The sequence below is a fragment of the Marmota flaviventris genome, chromosome 6 (assembly GCF_047511675.1).
Source record: "Marmota flaviventris isolate mMarFla1 chromosome 6, mMarFla1.hap1, whole genome shotgun sequence".
Lineage (NCBI taxonomy): Eukaryota > Metazoa > Chordata > Mammalia > Rodentia > Sciuridae > Marmota > Marmota flaviventris.
This window is the reverse complement of record NC_092503.1, coordinates 9111310-9127221: the sequence shown is the minus strand read 5'-3', so window position 1 is coordinate 9127221 and position 15912 is coordinate 9111310. Positions and strand designations below refer to the sequence as shown.

Genomic DNA, 15912 nt, shown 5'->3' with positions numbered 1-15912 from the left:
GGGTGGGGGTTGTGCTGCAGCGTCTGTTCCCAGGAGCTGGTCTGTGTGAAGTGTGGGGGTCCCAGCACCCCCCATGGGGCTGCACTGGTTTTCCCAGCCCTGGGACAGGGCTGATGAGGCCGTTCCCTCTCCCTGGGCCTTCCCCTTTGCCCACACAGGGCCATCAGAGGTCTTTCCCTGGAGCCTCGGCTCCCCACTCATGAATTCTTGCCTTCTGTTGAGAAAAGGGCCTTCGCTGTGTCCCTGTGTCCTCCCACTGCGCCTGCCCCACATGTTGCTTGATTCTCTGCTAGAGTGGAGTTTCACTTCTCTGCTGTGGGGCTCACACTTCAAGCACTTGTGAATCTCCTGCCGGTCTTGTTAAGATGCAGATTCTGGTGCACAGGTCTGCACTGGGTCCGAGATTCCTCCCACGTTTCCAGCCAGCCGCCCACCGTGGTCTGCAGACACAGGCCCAGCAGCGGGCTCAGGGATCAGCGTGGCTGTGAGTGGTTGGCTCCATTTTGCAGGGACAGCATGTGTCCCTTAGGCAGCCGAGCTGCAGGCTGTGCATGATGAGGCTTTGAAGACTGTCAGGAGCAGAGGCAGGACTCCTGGGAGCCCGTAGGAGAACTCTGGGTTGTCTTGCCCTAGCACTTATTTAAATGCCAGCTCGGGGGCTGGAGATATGAGGGACACAACACCACTCAGATAAAGAGGAGACAGGTGAAGTTGAGCAGAGAGAGGTCTTGGGGAGGGGAGGTTCCCGGGGTGCCCCTTTTTGAAGTGGACTCATACTAGATCTGCAGTTGGTGAGGAGGAAGCAACTGTGCAGGGCGCCTGGTGCCCACTCTGGGACCTGGTATGGGAGCTGAGGGAGGGGCCCACAAACTGCTCGTACTGAGTCACTGGCAGAGTGACCACAGGCCTGTCACCTCTCCCTGCCTTGCTATGGTGCAGCCTCTGAGGCTTTGCTTCCCCACAGTTACGTCCTGGCAGGAGGCACAGAGCTGTTTCCCTTACAGAGGTGGCCCTCCTCCTCCTGGATTTGAGCTCCCCTCCCCAGAGGGCCAGGCGGCATCTCTAGAAACAGATTATTCCAAGTCATGCATTTGCCAAGAGCCTCCTCCCCTGCCCCCGTGACTAGCTGGCTCTGAAATCTAGAGCCTGCTTCTGCCGCCACAGTGGTTTATCATCTGAAATTTAGCAAGTGACTCAGAAGAGGGAGGCCTCTTTCCGTACAGTCACACTCTGTGGTCACTGGTTTTCACGCAGAGGAGCTCAATGGGGGCAGAAGCAGGCCACGTTCCCTGCAGGTGAAAGTGACCATGGTCACAGTTGAGGAAGTGGGCCCTTCGAGGAGGGGCCTTCCAGAAGCCTCCCGAGATCCGCCACAGCTCACAGCACGGATTTCCAACAGTGAGAACGCTGCGCTGGGCTGTTTTGAGGAAGGCTCCAGGGCAGGAATCAGGTTGCCTTTTTTAAACAAGTAGGTTATTGTGACCTTGATTTACTCCAGACCCGTCAGAGGGAGTCCCCTGGGGACAGGCCTCCGAACGGCACTGCCAGGTCTCCTGGGTGTAGGGGAGCCAGGTGGCCAGGGGAGGGGAGGGCGTGTGTCCGTATGTAGGTGCGGGGTCTTCCCCAAGAGGGGCTGTAGGAACCCCTGGCCACCCACTGCTCGGTGACCCCGTGACCGCGGGCAAGTGCTTCACTTCTTGTGTCTCAGTTTCTTTATCTGTAAAAGGGGTTTCTGACAACACCTCTCACGTGGGGTCATTTCAAGGCTGTGGTGCCTTAGCCCATCCCAGAGCACGCGCCTGGCTTCATCACCTTGGACTCCAGAGCCCAGAAGAATCCTCCCAGTGTGGGGAGAACCTTGTGAAGTTTTATTTTCACCATTTTTTACTTCATATGCCCACGGTAGTTCCTGTGCCTGTTTGTATAACATCTAGATCAGTGTGCATGAATTCATGACTATTTTTATCATTTGTCATTACCATAATTATGATTTAATCCAAACGTGTGATTAAATTCTTTGCTGATGGGCTTCTATTCAAAACATGTGGTGGCCGCGATTGACCCTGAGGCCCCTGTGAAGTCCCTGCATGGTGCCCGACTGGCTCACACCCAGCTCTGCTGCCCTTTGCTGACACTGTCCACGCAGTGGTCCCTTTGGGAGAGGTCTTCTTGCTTCTTTCTCCTGTGTGTGACACAGTGGGCCTCCGTCTGGGGTCGGTCTGAGGCACATGAGCTCCCTGGGTCTGTACACCCCCAGTTCACATGGGCACAGAGCACACCGCCTCCTCCTGAGCTGGAAGCCAGGCCCCATGGGTGTGTCACCACACCTGCTTTGGGTGCCATGCTTGCTGGAGGCTGCCGGGTGACCAGAATTGGTGTGGGGCTGTGTTTTGCAGGAACCAACTATTGCACGTGCCCCTGAGGCAGCACCAGGTGAGCTGCTGTGACTGGCTCCTGAAGGTCATCTGTGGGGTGGTGGCCATCCGCACAGTGTACGCGTCACACAAGCAGGCCAAGGCCTGCCTCATCTCCCGCATCAGCTGTGAGCGTGCCGGCGCTCGCTTCCACACTCGAGGCGTGAACGACGATGGCCACGTGTCCAACTTCGTGGAGACAGAGCAGGTCAGTGCCAGGGGCCCACCCGTGACACCAGGTGGTTCAGAGTCACACAGCTCATGCAAACATGTTTCTCCTGGGGACACAAGCAGCCCTGATGCAGTTGAGCTGGTTCTGATCATGACTTCTCTCTGTATCTGTGACATTGGAACTCTGCATGAAAATGTGGCCTCTGGTTTGCATGGTCTGTCTCTTCCTCTTGGTTCACATCTCCTGCTGGGGAAATGTTGCTTACCTCGGGTGTTTTTAACTAAAAGCAATTGGGAATGTTTGCTGTGGCCAGTTTATTCAGGGAGCAGCTGACAGATGAGCCAATAGGGGTTGAAAAAAGTTTGTAGGAAAAAAAGTAGATCAGTACAAGAGGAGGAAGAGAAGCAACTGATTGTTATTCTTTTTTTATTAGTTTTTATTCTAATTTGTTATATATGACAGCAGAATGCATTAGAATTTATATTACACATATAGAGCACAATTTCTCATATCTCTGGTTGTATACAAAGTATATTCACACCAATTGTGTCTTCATACAGTACTTAGGGTAATGGTGTCCATCTCAAAAAGATGGTGGACTGATTGTTTTTCTAACTTTTTTTTTGTGTGTGTGTGGTGCTGGGGATTGAACCCAGGACTTTGTGCATGTGAGGCAAGCACTCTACCAACTGAGCTATGTCCCCAGCCCTCTGATTGTTATTCTAAATGAGCTGACTCCACCTAGAAGTGTGCACTCGCACCTGGCAGTTGGGGAGTCTGCGTGCTGAGTGGCAGGGGCTTTCAGCTCCCGCGAACAGAACCATCTGTGAAATTCCTCGTTCCCTAACTTCTGTTCTCATTCTCAGAGATGCTGTCTTACAACTTGTTTTTGCTCTAGCTTTCTCCCTGTAGGCCAGTGCCATCTTATAGGATAACGGGGATCAACTCTAAGAAAGGAGGCCCCAGGAGGGCACTGTTTTGACACTGCGGGGGGTGGCGCACTGCACACCTGCGGGAGGAGCACAGATGTAGCTTTGCGTCCTCCTTCTCTGTTGCTGGGGGAGGCTTCTTGGGAGGACTTGAGTCAATTTATTCAGCACAGATTTGCACACCTGTCTCCACTACGTGTGAGCTTGTGCATGATTCGGGGTTCAAAGATGACGAAAATTGGTGTGGGTCACCATTTGCAGGAGCCAGCTGTTGCACATCAAAGGTGCAGCAAGGAGAGGCTCCTTCTGGAGTCCGGTGTCCACAGGAGGGACCTTGGCACAGGAGCAGGTGCGCTGTCTTGCCTGTGGCTGTCCACGGAGCTTGCTCCTCTGAGTGTTGACCAGGCTGCTCCATAATTATCTGGTAAAAAATGAGTCAGAGAGGGTATATGCCCCCCACTGGAGGCCATTTTCCTTGCTCCTGTCTGCTTGATGCAAATGACTTCAGCTCTCACTCCACCTTCACTAGCACCTTGTCCTTGTTTGGGTCCAGGTTGTTGCCCTTCAGGCCCCTGAGTTCCCTCAGCGGATCTTTAGTATGTATCATCTGCTGGGTTCTGTGCTGGGAAGGGGACCAAAGCTGTGCAGCACATTTGTACAAGATCAACATGACAGAGACCTTGAACTTGGTGACACACCAGATTCCAGAGATCACCTTGGGGTTCCCTGAGGGAGTTCCTGAGCCCCATCTCCACCACATTCTCTGTCTCGCCCTGGGGCACCCAAGCCCTTATCTGGTCCAGGTGTTGGTGTTCCCAAGGTTTTTGGATTTAAACCAGTTTAAAAAATAAAAAACAAACTGGTCTCATCTGCTGCATCTGACCCAGCGCTTCATTAGGGAGACAGCTGCCCTCTACGCCTCTACCCTTTCCTAGAAGAAAGGGCATTTTATTTTTTTAAAAAAATATTTTTAGTTGTAGATGGACAAAATACATTTATTTATTTATCTTTATGTGGTGCTGAGGATTGATCGAACCCAGGACCTCACACATGCTAGGTGATTGCTCTACCACCGAGCCGCAATCCCAGCCCCAGACAGGACATTTTCACACTGGACACCATGAGTTTCCTGGGGATGCTGCAATGAACCCCCACCCCCACCCCCACCCCCACAGGATGGCTTGAAACAATGGGCATTTGTTGTCTCACAGTTGTGGAGGCTGGAGTGTGACATCAAGGTGTCAGGAAAGGCCATGTTCTTAGCAAAGCCCCTAGGGGAGGATTCTTTCTCACCTCTTCTCCCTTCTGGTCACCCCAGGTGTAACCAGGCTTGTGGCCACATCACCCCTTTCAACCCCTTCTCCCTGTTTTCCGCTCTTTATAAGGAGGACAGTCATACTGATCCAGGGCTCGCCCTCCTCCAAGATGGCCTCAGTTAACTAATTGCACCTGCAAAGGCCTTGTTTGCAACGAGGTCGTGATTTGAAGTGTTGAGGGCTAGAAGTCTAACACATCTGACCCACCTCTGACCCGTGAGGGGGCTGTGCTTTAGACATGATGCATTTAGCCTTAGGAAAACCTCCTGTAATCTCCCCTTTCTCCTTCTGGAGACTAGCAGACTTGGCCCTAGACTCTGTTGGGGGCTTTGCTCTGGTTATTTCCTGCAGTGTGCCCAGTGACTTAGATGTGGCTCTTGCTGTCCCACTTTACTTGTTAGGGTTCAGGAGCAGGCACCTTACGCCATGTCTCCTGAGTCTTCCACGTGGGACCTTAGAGATAGGACCAGCAGGCTCCTCCAGCCCCCTGCTTTGTGTTGTTATTAATGCAGCACCACAGCCTGGGTAAATTATGAAGAGGCTTATTTTGACTCACAGTCCAAGGTCGAGGGGCCACATCTGACGATGGCCTTGCTGGCAGTCTCAGGGTGCAGGGTGTCACATGGGAGCACTAGCCAAGCTGGCTATGAGCAAACCACTCTCAGACACCCCCCTCCTTGCCAAGGGCAGAGCCCAATCACCTCTTCAAGATCCCAGTGGTCCCACCCTTAATGTTTCATAATGGCCATCAGTTTCACCTGCGTTTCAGAGGGGACGCACCCTAGCAAGCAAGTTGCTATTTAAATTGCCTTCCTGCTTGGGGCTGGGGGAGGGCTTCCCTGGCTCCCCTAAGCCCTGGTGCTTTTCATCCCTTGACCTCCTTTGGGTCTGACAGTGCTGGTGCCTCCATGAAGTCCCCACCAGACCTTGCTCCCAGGGGCAGCAATCATGGTGGTGCAGCCGGGCTCCACCACCTGCTGTCCACCCAGAGATGTGGGCAGCTGCAGGCGCCAGCCCTCACCCACCGAGAGGTATAACTTCACCCCGAGGTGACTTCGTTTTCACCAGACTTGGAACCAGACATGAGGGTTGTGCCTTGTTTTGTTTTTTGTTGGGTGTGTGCATTTCCAGCTGCCCAGATGGACCCTCTGGGAAGGAAGAGCCCAGGCTGGCTCAGGCCTTCAGACACCCCATGCATTCTGGCCACTATGATGCTGGGGAAGAGGGTGACCCTCTGGGGAGGGCCATGTCACTCAGAGCTGTGTCCAGGTTGTCCTCAAAGCAACGTGGAAACAAACCCTGGGCCCTTGGGCAGAGCCTGGTGGTGAGCCACCTGGGCTCAGAGCTCCCCTCCTAGGCGTGTGGGGACATGGGATGCATCAGGAACAAGACCAAGGCGCTGCCACCCTCCCAGGGTGCTTCCCAGCCTCCGCTCAGCTGCCTTCCTCCTGCCTGGCTCTCTGGCCACCTGCTGCTGAAGGTACTTCTAATGCATCAGGAGATGGGAGCTGGGTGGGAGGGGGTGTAGCCCGGCCTGCTGTCTTTGCTGAGTTCAGGGAGCAGCCAGCCCTGCAAAGGGTGGGCTGCGTGTAAGCACAGAGGAACCTGCCTTGTGGCCTGGTAGCGGATTGCCCATTCGGGACCGAGATGGTCTGATGGGAGCCAGGTGGGTCTACTCCCTCGAGTCTGTGGAGCAGGACCATGAGCCCCCAGGTGGGTGGTGGTAAGGGCAGAGCCTCCTCAAGTAGGTGTCCCATGGCCTTGCTCATGGTGAAAGAGCAGCTTGCAGGGCTCTGAGGCATTTTCCAAAGCGTTCAGCAGGTGGCTGGCTTCTTCCTCTACACCTGAAATAAGTGGCAGACTTTGCATCTGGTCACCTTGCCCCAGGGGGAAGGGGGCTTGTGGGGGCAGTATAACCCTGGGGGTGTTGCCACAGACCTCTGCTGGCCAGGGATCCTGCTGGGGTCTGGAGTCTTCAGACCTGAGCCATCCTCTAGGGAAGTGGAGGCGCTGCAGTGGGCCCTGGAGGTATCACTGTGAACAATCAGGGGACCACACAAAGAGCCAGGGGCTTGGTGGAGACTCTGGGGAGGCAAATTGGCTTTCCAGAATTCATGCTCTGGAGGCCCAAGCCGGGCCTTGGCCCCGCTCTACTTTTATCTTTAGCAGTCTTCCTCCTCCTGGGCTGGCTGGGCGTGCACACATGTTCTGTGTGTGTGTTGTGTGTGTACTTGTGTGGTGTGCGCACACATGCTGTGTGCTCGTGTGAGTGGCATCTTGGGCTCCTTGGGCGGAAGTCCTGAGCCTTTCAGCTCTGCCATGAGTCATGCGGTGGACGCTTCACCCGTGACTCACTGTGCAGAAAAACAACCCCAAAAGTCCCCCATTCTGTCAAAAAAAAAAAAAAAAAAGACATTTGACTATGGAAGATAAGTGCAGCAAGTGATGTGGGGGTGGGTACCACTGGGTGTGCTCCCAGAGGGCAGGGGCAGGGGGAGGATAGGAGTCTAGCAGGAGCCTTCCAGATGAAACTGGTTACAGAGTTGCATATTCTCCTGTTTTCCAAGCCATTTTTTAAATGGCCCTTTGTTTTCTGCTCCCACCACCTCTGACACTGTCAGCTCAGGGTGCCCTCTCGGCTGCCCAGCCCAGGAGCCACACTCCTGCTGGCCTTCCATGGCCCTGGGGTTCCCGCCGTCTGTTTGCCTTCCGGGGCCTGGGGCTCCTCCTGGTCTCCCTCCAGCCCTGTCTGTCCTTGGACTCCCTCTTCTCCACTGAATGCAAGTGCCATGGAGCATCACTGGTGCTGGGGGCCAGGTGTGGACCCAGGGCAGTGCGGGACAGACATGGATGGTTCTCCCAGGGAGGAAGGAGCAGACGACACGACCTTCCTGCCGGTGTTCAGAAGCTGGTTCTGGGCAAGTGCAGCTCAGGAGGACCCAGCACTCCTGGCACGTGGTCATCAGAGTGAAGGAGGAGAGTCCCTTAGCTCGGTCAGATTCTGGGCTTGTTAACGGTCCATTTTAGAAAGTGGCCCAGCTGGTTTCTCTCTGAGGAATCTGAACCTGTGTGGCTCCCAGTGCTGGTCAGTTGATGTCCTTAATCTCAAGGTAGCATTCAGGGCTGCGGTCATTTGAACAGCCTGCTATTCTGTCCTGTTTTTCTTAGAATCCTGGAGGGTCACAGCAGACAGCACATTCTGAACCCAGTGCTTCGCTTCTTCTGAGATGAAGGCTAGAATTACAGCTCGCGGCCTAGATACCCGGCTCGTGTCATTCCTGTGGTCCAGGGGACTGCGGGTCTCATGTCACGCTCTCCCCTGCGGAATTACTAATGCATGTGTGATCTGAGCGAGCTCTAACCTGCGTGGAAAGCTACCCTGTAAGGGAGCAGGCTGGTTAGCAATGGAAAGGACTCTCAGCGGCGCCCAGGCTGGCCTCGCCAGGCCAGGGTAGGGTTGCACAGATAAAGGCCAGGCATCTGATAACCACAGCAGCCTTCCCCTGGGTGCTCAGGACTGTACTTTTTGTCCTTCAGACTCCTTGTGCTCCAGTAACTCTGGAGGCCCGCAGGCACATGCTGAATAACAGGGCTGGGGGTGACATTTTTTAAAGCCTGAGTGTCATTTGCTTCTATGCAGGGGCTGTACTCTGGAAGCTCATGGACACCGTGTTGCTTTTGCTGATGGAGTAGTGTATTCCAAGAACTTGGTGGCACAGGGCCAGGTGCAAGTTCAAGTCCAGTCTTGCCTTACATTGTGAAGCACTAGACTGACAGGTGCAGTCAATTAGGTCCTTTGACTGTATTGCTTGTTCATTTTATTTCATTTAATCCTTTCCCAGTAGCTCTCGCTCTTTAGCTATTGGACAGGTAAAAATAGAGGCTCCGAGGAAGGTCTTAGTTAAACCCCAGGCACATCTGCTTCTATTCCTACATAGAGGTGGGTAGGTGCTGGGCTTTTTAGGGATGTGGGTAAGTTTGCATCCTAGAAGGGTGAATTCCCACCAGGTCTGGGGGACCTCCAGCCCTCTCCAGACCCCTCCTCTGATGCTGGCCAGCAACTGGTGTGCCCTGTGGATCACCATGCTGGGTGAGAGAGCAGAGGGCGCCGCAGTCCACTGTCACCCTTCATGGCTGGTGTCGGGTCGCAGGCACCAGATCCTGTTACTGGCCCAGGACATTTGGTTTCATTGAAGAATACCTTTCCCTCTGTTTCCTTCTGCTGCAGACGATTTACATGGATGATGGAGTGTCGTCCTTTGTCCAGATCAGAGGCTCGGTTCCACTGTTTTGGGAGCAGCCAGGGCTCCAGGTAGGTAATATAAACAAAAACATGTCCACTTCTGTTACAGTTTCTCAGCCCTTCCCTTTGATAACTGTGGTGTGTTTCTTTAAATGTTTCTCTCTTGTGCTGTAGTTTCTGGTCTTTCCTCAGCCCATCTGTACTGAGGTGAGGTGTGTGTGTGTGTGTGTGTGTGTGTGTGTGTGTGTGTGGTGTGTGGCATGTATGTGCTGTTTTGCAATTTCTGGATCTACAAACATGCATGGTGTTTGCTGTTGATCCGGATGCAGAGCGCAGACCCTGCTGCGGGTGCCACGGAGCGTGCCTGGGAGGGTGGCCTTAGATGGGACCCTAAGTTTGGTGTGCTGAGAATGACTTTTGAGAGCAGCAGCTCTATAGAGGCCTTAGAGGGTCAGGGGGCCCTTTGTGGTGGTGTCGTGTGTCTGGCACTCATGGTGCCTGCGTGCCACGTGCAGATTGCACAGAGCTTTCTTGTGGTTGCTAAAAATACCCTGGAGCATCCAAAGCAGGGTGTGGGTCGGTGCCAGAAGGATTTGGCCTCTGTGTCCTGGGAAGAGTTCAAGGGCTGCGGACTCTGTCCAAGAGCACACTTGTCAATGGACGCTGGGCTGCTCCCTCAGCAGACAGGTCAGGGCAGAGCCGGCTGGAGATTCCTCACGCTGACCCCATCTTCTCCCCTGCCCTGAAGGAACATGGGAGCCTTCGGAAAGCCCGTCTCCTGGGGCCTTTGTCGTCTCCCACTCTTCTTACCGAGGGCTCTCGTGTGACTGCGTTTGGGTCCGCAACCAGCAGCGGCTGAAGAGGCCCCAGGTGCTGTGTGCCAGGTCGTTAGGGGTGTTTGACACAGTGGGGCTCAGACTCTCTGGTCTTGAGTTCAGCTTCTTAGCCCAGCCTGGACTTGGCCCAGTGCTGCTGGTAGGTGAGCCTCCTGTCCCCAAGTTGCTGCCTTGATGGTGCTGGCATGTCAGCTAACTGCCATGTCAACTCTGAGAGTGAGGCAGATAGTTGAGCATCTCATTTGGTCTCTGGGTTCTGTGGGGGGAAGGTTTTATGGACAATGTCTTTAGCTAGACGACCCAGATGCAGGGGTACGGCTGGTGGCCTTGAGAGGTAACATAGGCAAGTGCACCGGAGCTGGATTGTAACAAGGACAATTCCCCCAGAGCACTTCCAAAGCAGTCTGGTTTTTGGAAATGGCTTTAGTGAGATACGACTTCCTCGCTGTCAACTCCACCCGTTTAAAACACACGACTTGGCAGTGTATTTACAGGGTTGTGTAACGAGCGCCACAATCTAATTTTAGAACGTTCCCATCGCTGCTAGAAAACCTCGTGTCTGTCTTCCCAGCTCTGCCTCAGGCCTGGGCTGCTCCTGTTCTCCTTTCTGTCTCTACAGAGTTCCCAGCCTGGGCTGTTGAAGGGGAACCCAGGCCGTTCCTATCACAGCTGATTGAGGCTTGATTGTCTTTAAATTTGGAGTTTTCCTTTGGAAACATCTTGTTCTATTTTTAAGAGGATGACAATCATAGATCTCATGAGTGTAGTACAGAAAGGAATCAGGAGACCATGTTATATTTCATGGGCAGTTTGTAAGAAATCCCCAAATGGAGGGGACTGTCGTGACAGTCTTAGAATTTTGGAAGGGCCCTTTGGAATTATCTGTCTTGCCCTCACACCAAACTCGAGGGTCCTTCTCCAGGAGGCCGTGCTCTGGGCTCTACCTGGGGATGGCTCTGATTGATTGTGACTTCCTCCTTGGACTGTGCCTCTGTCTGTCTGCCTGTCTCCACAGGGTGTTCAGGGACAGGAGAAGGCCTGACTCTTCCTCCCATGGCTCACCTGCAGTCTGGAGGGGGAGCCTCGTGGTCGTCCCTCTGCCATTTTGTCTCCTCCAAGGCCTTCCAACTCCTTGGCCATCTTTGGTTCCATTTCTAGGACTCTTGGAGTTTTCTGGTTTCCCTCGTCTGAAAAACAAAACCAGGCCTGTCCGTCCCTTCTTTGGTTTTGGTCTCCAGCTTGACCATGGTGGTGATGCTGCAGGTGCCGCCTGACCCCGTCGTGGACCAAGTGCCTCAGTCTGATGTGAGCCGGGCCGAGGGACTTGGGCGCTCAGCTTTCTGGCGGCTCCGTCCCTCTTAGATTGCTAACAACTTGAGCTCCACTGACGCCTCCGTGGTGTCTTCAAACGCAGTTCTAAAGTCTTTAGTGCTCGTTAATCTTATTAGGGATTTGTTGACCTTTGGGCCCCAGGCCTGTGCTTATCCTCTGAAGTATCATCCGCCATTGAAGAGAGATGCAGCCATCTTCAGAGGGCACCAGGAGGGCAGCCTTCCATGGTGGACTGTGGTCACCCAGGCTGGACATCAAAGCAGGCTTTGTCTGTTCTGGCTATTTTCCTCCATTTTGAGCTTTTCCCCTTCTTTCATTACTTAGGATGAAACATTCAAGGACGTGGGGGTAGAGAGCTCTGCATTCCAAGTTGCAAACCAGTACCTTCCTGAGGGCCACTCTGGGAACGCCATCCCTGCCAGGGTGGGGAGGACAGAGGGGCCTGTGGGTGATGATTTGTGCGTGTATTCACAGGCGTGAGGCCTTCAGAACACACGCTGGCTCTCGAGTCTCTCTCTGTACCTTTAACAGTTTTGTCTTTATAATGTAAACAGGTTGTACAGTTTATAAGTGAAATTTTACCTTAAAAATTCATCGCCCCCCCCCCACTTTGAAGTTATACAGAGTTGGGTTCTGGTTCAAATTCTGCCACCCCACTTAGTACCATATACTTTTGAGAAGTTCTTATGTTTGTGAAACCTTAGTTTAATCTTCTGTAAATGGGGTTAGTAATACCAACCTCAGGGTTACAGAAAGGATCGAAGTTCATAATACATATTAGAATTTAACACAGGATCTGCACCAAGTATGCTCAAAATGGTGGCTGTATTAATAATAGAAAGACATGATAACATCTGGGACGAGCTGCGGAGAGAGAAATGCGGTTCTGTGTCTGAGACACAGCACAAAGACCGTTTCCTGGGCTGTCTCTCTGACAGGAAGTCAGCTACCCCTGGCTGAGCTGTTGATCATCCTGGGGACTTGGGACAGCATCTTGCAGGTACAGGTGGCATCAAGATCAGAGCCTCTGCCTTGGGGCAGGGACATGACAGTGGTCTGTAAATAGAGCTATGAGAGAAGGCTGAGATCCCCTGGGCTGCTCTGGGGAGGGGCAGGCGGCCCAGGTTGAGGGGCTGGGGCTGGGGTGCAGCTGCCCGGGATCCCCGAAGGTATCCTTCTGGATGCGTGTCTGGACTGACTGGGGTGGGGTGGGAGGGACCTCTTAGGTGGGGGAGGCAACCCTGGCAGAGGGAATAGCAGGTGCGTGTTTGTAACCTCAGGGTCATGGCGGCGTACCCAGGGAGCAGCCTGAGTTCAGTGCTTGGGCTCCTAGGCGAGAGGTGGGATGGGAGAGGAGGGCAGGAACCAGGTTAAGCCACTGTATATGTTGGAACTCCCCCAGGAGCCCCAGGGTGGGGCCCAACTGTGCTGTACATTAGGATCACCTGGGGCCTGGAGTGTCGCTCAGTGAGACCCTGAGTTCCATCCCCAGCACCAAAATAAATTTCTTAAAAAATGAAGTAATAAGCTGAAGAATCGCCTGGGAGCCTTAAGGCTCCTGACCCTCAGGCCAAAGCCACATGGATCAGCTGGCTGTGTGGCCTGGAGACTACCTGCTTTCTGAAGCCCCCGAGGGCACTGCAGTGGGTCAGCGTGGGGCCCTCTGGGTATGCAGATAAGCCAGTGTTCTTGGGTGGGGTGCAGGGAACAGTGACCGAAGGCTGGTCTGTTAGCACTGCTATCACTCAGCCCACCGGTGGGACGGCAGAGCTGGGAAAGGCTGCGTGGCCGTGGGAGCCCCCCCACCACTGTGCAACCCAGGCTGCTGCACTGAGGGTCAGCAGGGGGCTGTGGTTAGCCAGAAGTCTCTGTAGTTCAGTCTGGAGAGGGGACTGAGGGAAGGACCCCAGGTGGGAGAAGCTGCAGGTGAACCCTGCCCTCAGGCTCCAGGTGGGGGCCGTGGGTCTGGGGAGCCTGGGGATCCTGATTGATTTCAGTCCCTTTCGAGTGTTGCCGGGTTCTCTGGAGACTTGGACTGTTGGAGTGGCCAACCCCCTTAAACACCGTGTGGGGTCTCCAGGATGGAAGAAACGACTTTAGACACCAGACTGGGGCAACTGACCCTTTAGCAGGGGGCGGGGGCGATGGTGGGGGGGCGAAGTAGAGGGAGGGACGCTAATAAAGCCGTGGACCCGGCTCCAGCGCCCATGGCCAAGGGAGGCTTCACTCCGCCCCAGCTGCAGCTCCTTCCTGAGCTCTGACACGTGCGACCTCAGGAGTCGGTGACACCAGAGGAGGGCAGTGGGGGTCAGCGTAGGAGTGGGCCAGCAGTGGGGGAGGTGCTGGCAGGGCCGGGCAAGCTGGACCTCAGAGAAGGAGATGATTTCCTGAGAAAATGGGGGCTCCAGTTCCCCTCCATTGCCACCCCAGGCCCCTATCCACTTTAGAGGCAGAGGGGCCCAGGGCCATCATGGCCGAGAGGTCACTAAGGCCCCTGTGGTTCTGTACTGAAGTCCAACGCCCTGCTCTGGGGACTTCAGTCCCCAGGTCTGCTGCTTCCCCGCTGTCCCTTTCCTACCCCTCACGGGCATTTACAACCCAAGCCAAAGGGGAAGGGAGCAGACAGGGAGCGAGTCAAAACCAGCGTTGCCCACACACTGGAGCAGGTGCACGTAGCCATGGCCTCCAGGGCCCGTGGAGGCTCCCTCTGAGCCCGCCTATGAGTCTTGGTTCAGCACACTGGGCTGGGCCCGAGAGTCGCCCAGGGACCACACTGTGAGAACCACTGGTGCAGACTTGGAGGTCTTCCCCCAGCTCCTGCCCGTGACTCCTTCGTGTTCCCAGGCAGGCAGGCTGGTTGTGGTGGGACAGGAGGCCTTTCCCATGACAGTCATGCCCGTGGAAAGAGACAAGCCAGAGGCCTGGGAGACCCATGCTTTGGCCTCCGTCCTGCTGTTGGCTGCTTATCCCATCTGCTTCCCACTGACCCCCACTGATGTTGAGGGGACCACAAACGGCAAGCTGTCTCATCTCGCCTTGGTGTGCTGCTGCTTCTCGGCCCCTGAGGGCAAATCTCAACCAAAGTAGCCTTTGTTCTACAGGCTTGTTGGGAACTTTTTGGTGTCTCTGGGTCTTTCCATGGTGCCCCTCGCTGGGTGGTAATCATCAGGGCACCCAGTACCTCAGCGGTGGGCTGAGCACGTGGTCTTTGTAACGAGGTCCCAGAGCCTGGAGACCACGCTGCCGGGTGGGGGTGTTTGCTGTTGGCTCCACCTTTTTAAAAGAAGAGCCTTGGCTGATGGAGGGAGAGACAGTGGGCCTGTCCGGCCCTACAGCTAGTCACGACTGAAGGCCAGGCCCTGCCTCCGGACCGCTGACTCTGTTCTCGTCTCCCTAGGTTCCCACGGGGGTGGCTCTGCAAAGAGTGCACTCCTCGCTGCCCCGTCAGCCCAGAGAGCGAGAGGAGCCGTGGGTAGGGCGGCCTTCTCAGTACCGCAGGGCCGTGCGCGGTTTTCGAGTCAAGTGTATGACCTTTCCTCAGCCGGGGCATTGGTGGCGACTGGGGAAAGGAGGGCAGGGGAAACTTGGCAGCAAGATGAAGGCATTTGGGCTGAGCCCTCCTCAGGAGCCCTGTTCGTGCACAGTGGAGGGGCCTCGTCGTGTGAAATGTTCCCCTGTGACCAGGGTCTTGGGAGCACAGGGCGTTGGACTTCGTTGAATCATTTGTATAGATGGCCTTCTCCCGGTCTCAGAGGATGCTTTCCTCAAACCTGAGGCGAGGTGGGTGTATGGTCCGAGGTGTTCAGAGCTGTGCATGAATGCATGGTAGGGCTGGCCAGTGGCCATGCCTGGCCGGGTGGACACCACTCTTCTTACCGCTGTAGAGATGAGCAAAACCGAATGGTGTTTTTCTCAAAACTTGAAATAATTTCAGACCCACGAAAAATTGTAAGAACAGAAGAGGGCTCCTCTGTGTCCTTCACCCAGATGCACTCAGTTGTCACCTGTGGTCACACACGTGGTTTTACCATTTATTTTCTGAACCATTTGAGAGTGGGCAGCATCGTTGGGCACCCTCCAACTCCGCCTCCTTACCTATAATATTTCAGGATGCTTTTCCTGCAGCAGTTACACTCTGATGTCACCAGAGATAAATGTACATTTGAGAAATTCAACATTGGCACAGTTCTTTAATCAGATCTGCAGTCAGTTTCCAAATTGATTAGTTGTCTCAGTAATGTCCTCTGTAGTACCCTGTCCCCTTCAGTCTGGGCTCACATCCTGTATTTAGTTGTCACATATCTTTTTACCCTGATGGATTTCTTGGTCTTTTGGTCTTTCCTGACATTGACACATTCTTGAATGAAGGCCGCCTTTTTCTTTACTTTGAGGGTCTCTCACTTGGGGGTTTCCTGGTGTTTCCGGGTATGAATCCTTGGCCAGAATACTACCTATGTGACACTGTCTTTTTAGGCACATGGTGTCCATCATTCCCCTGTTAGTGATGTTGATTTCGGTCACCAGTCAAGGTGTTTTTCAGTTTTGCCACTTAGAATTAATGTTTTCCCTTTCAATATAAACAACCTCTGGTAGACACTTCGAGATCATGCAAGTATCTTGCTCTTTATCACATTTAAGACTTATCAATGGATGACCTTAGCTGTTCTTTA

At 54.1% G+C, this 15912-nt stretch overlaps 1 protein-coding gene across 2 annotated transcripts in view; it reads left to right on the top strand.

The window, feature by feature from the left end:
* The window catches only part of Synj2 (synaptojanin 2), an 87034-nt gene that overhangs the window by 34936 nt on the left and 36186 nt on the right, over positions 1 to 15912 (top strand). For both annotated transcript variants that reach the window (XM_027939457.2, XM_027939459.2), the window contains exons 4-5: positions 2397 to 2622; positions 9060 to 9143. In XM_027939457.2, coding sequence (XP_027795258.2) covers positions 2397 to 2622; positions 9060 to 9143 — 310 coding nt within the window. The remainder of the gene's footprint in view (positions 1 to 2396; positions 2623 to 9059; positions 9144 to 15912) is intronic.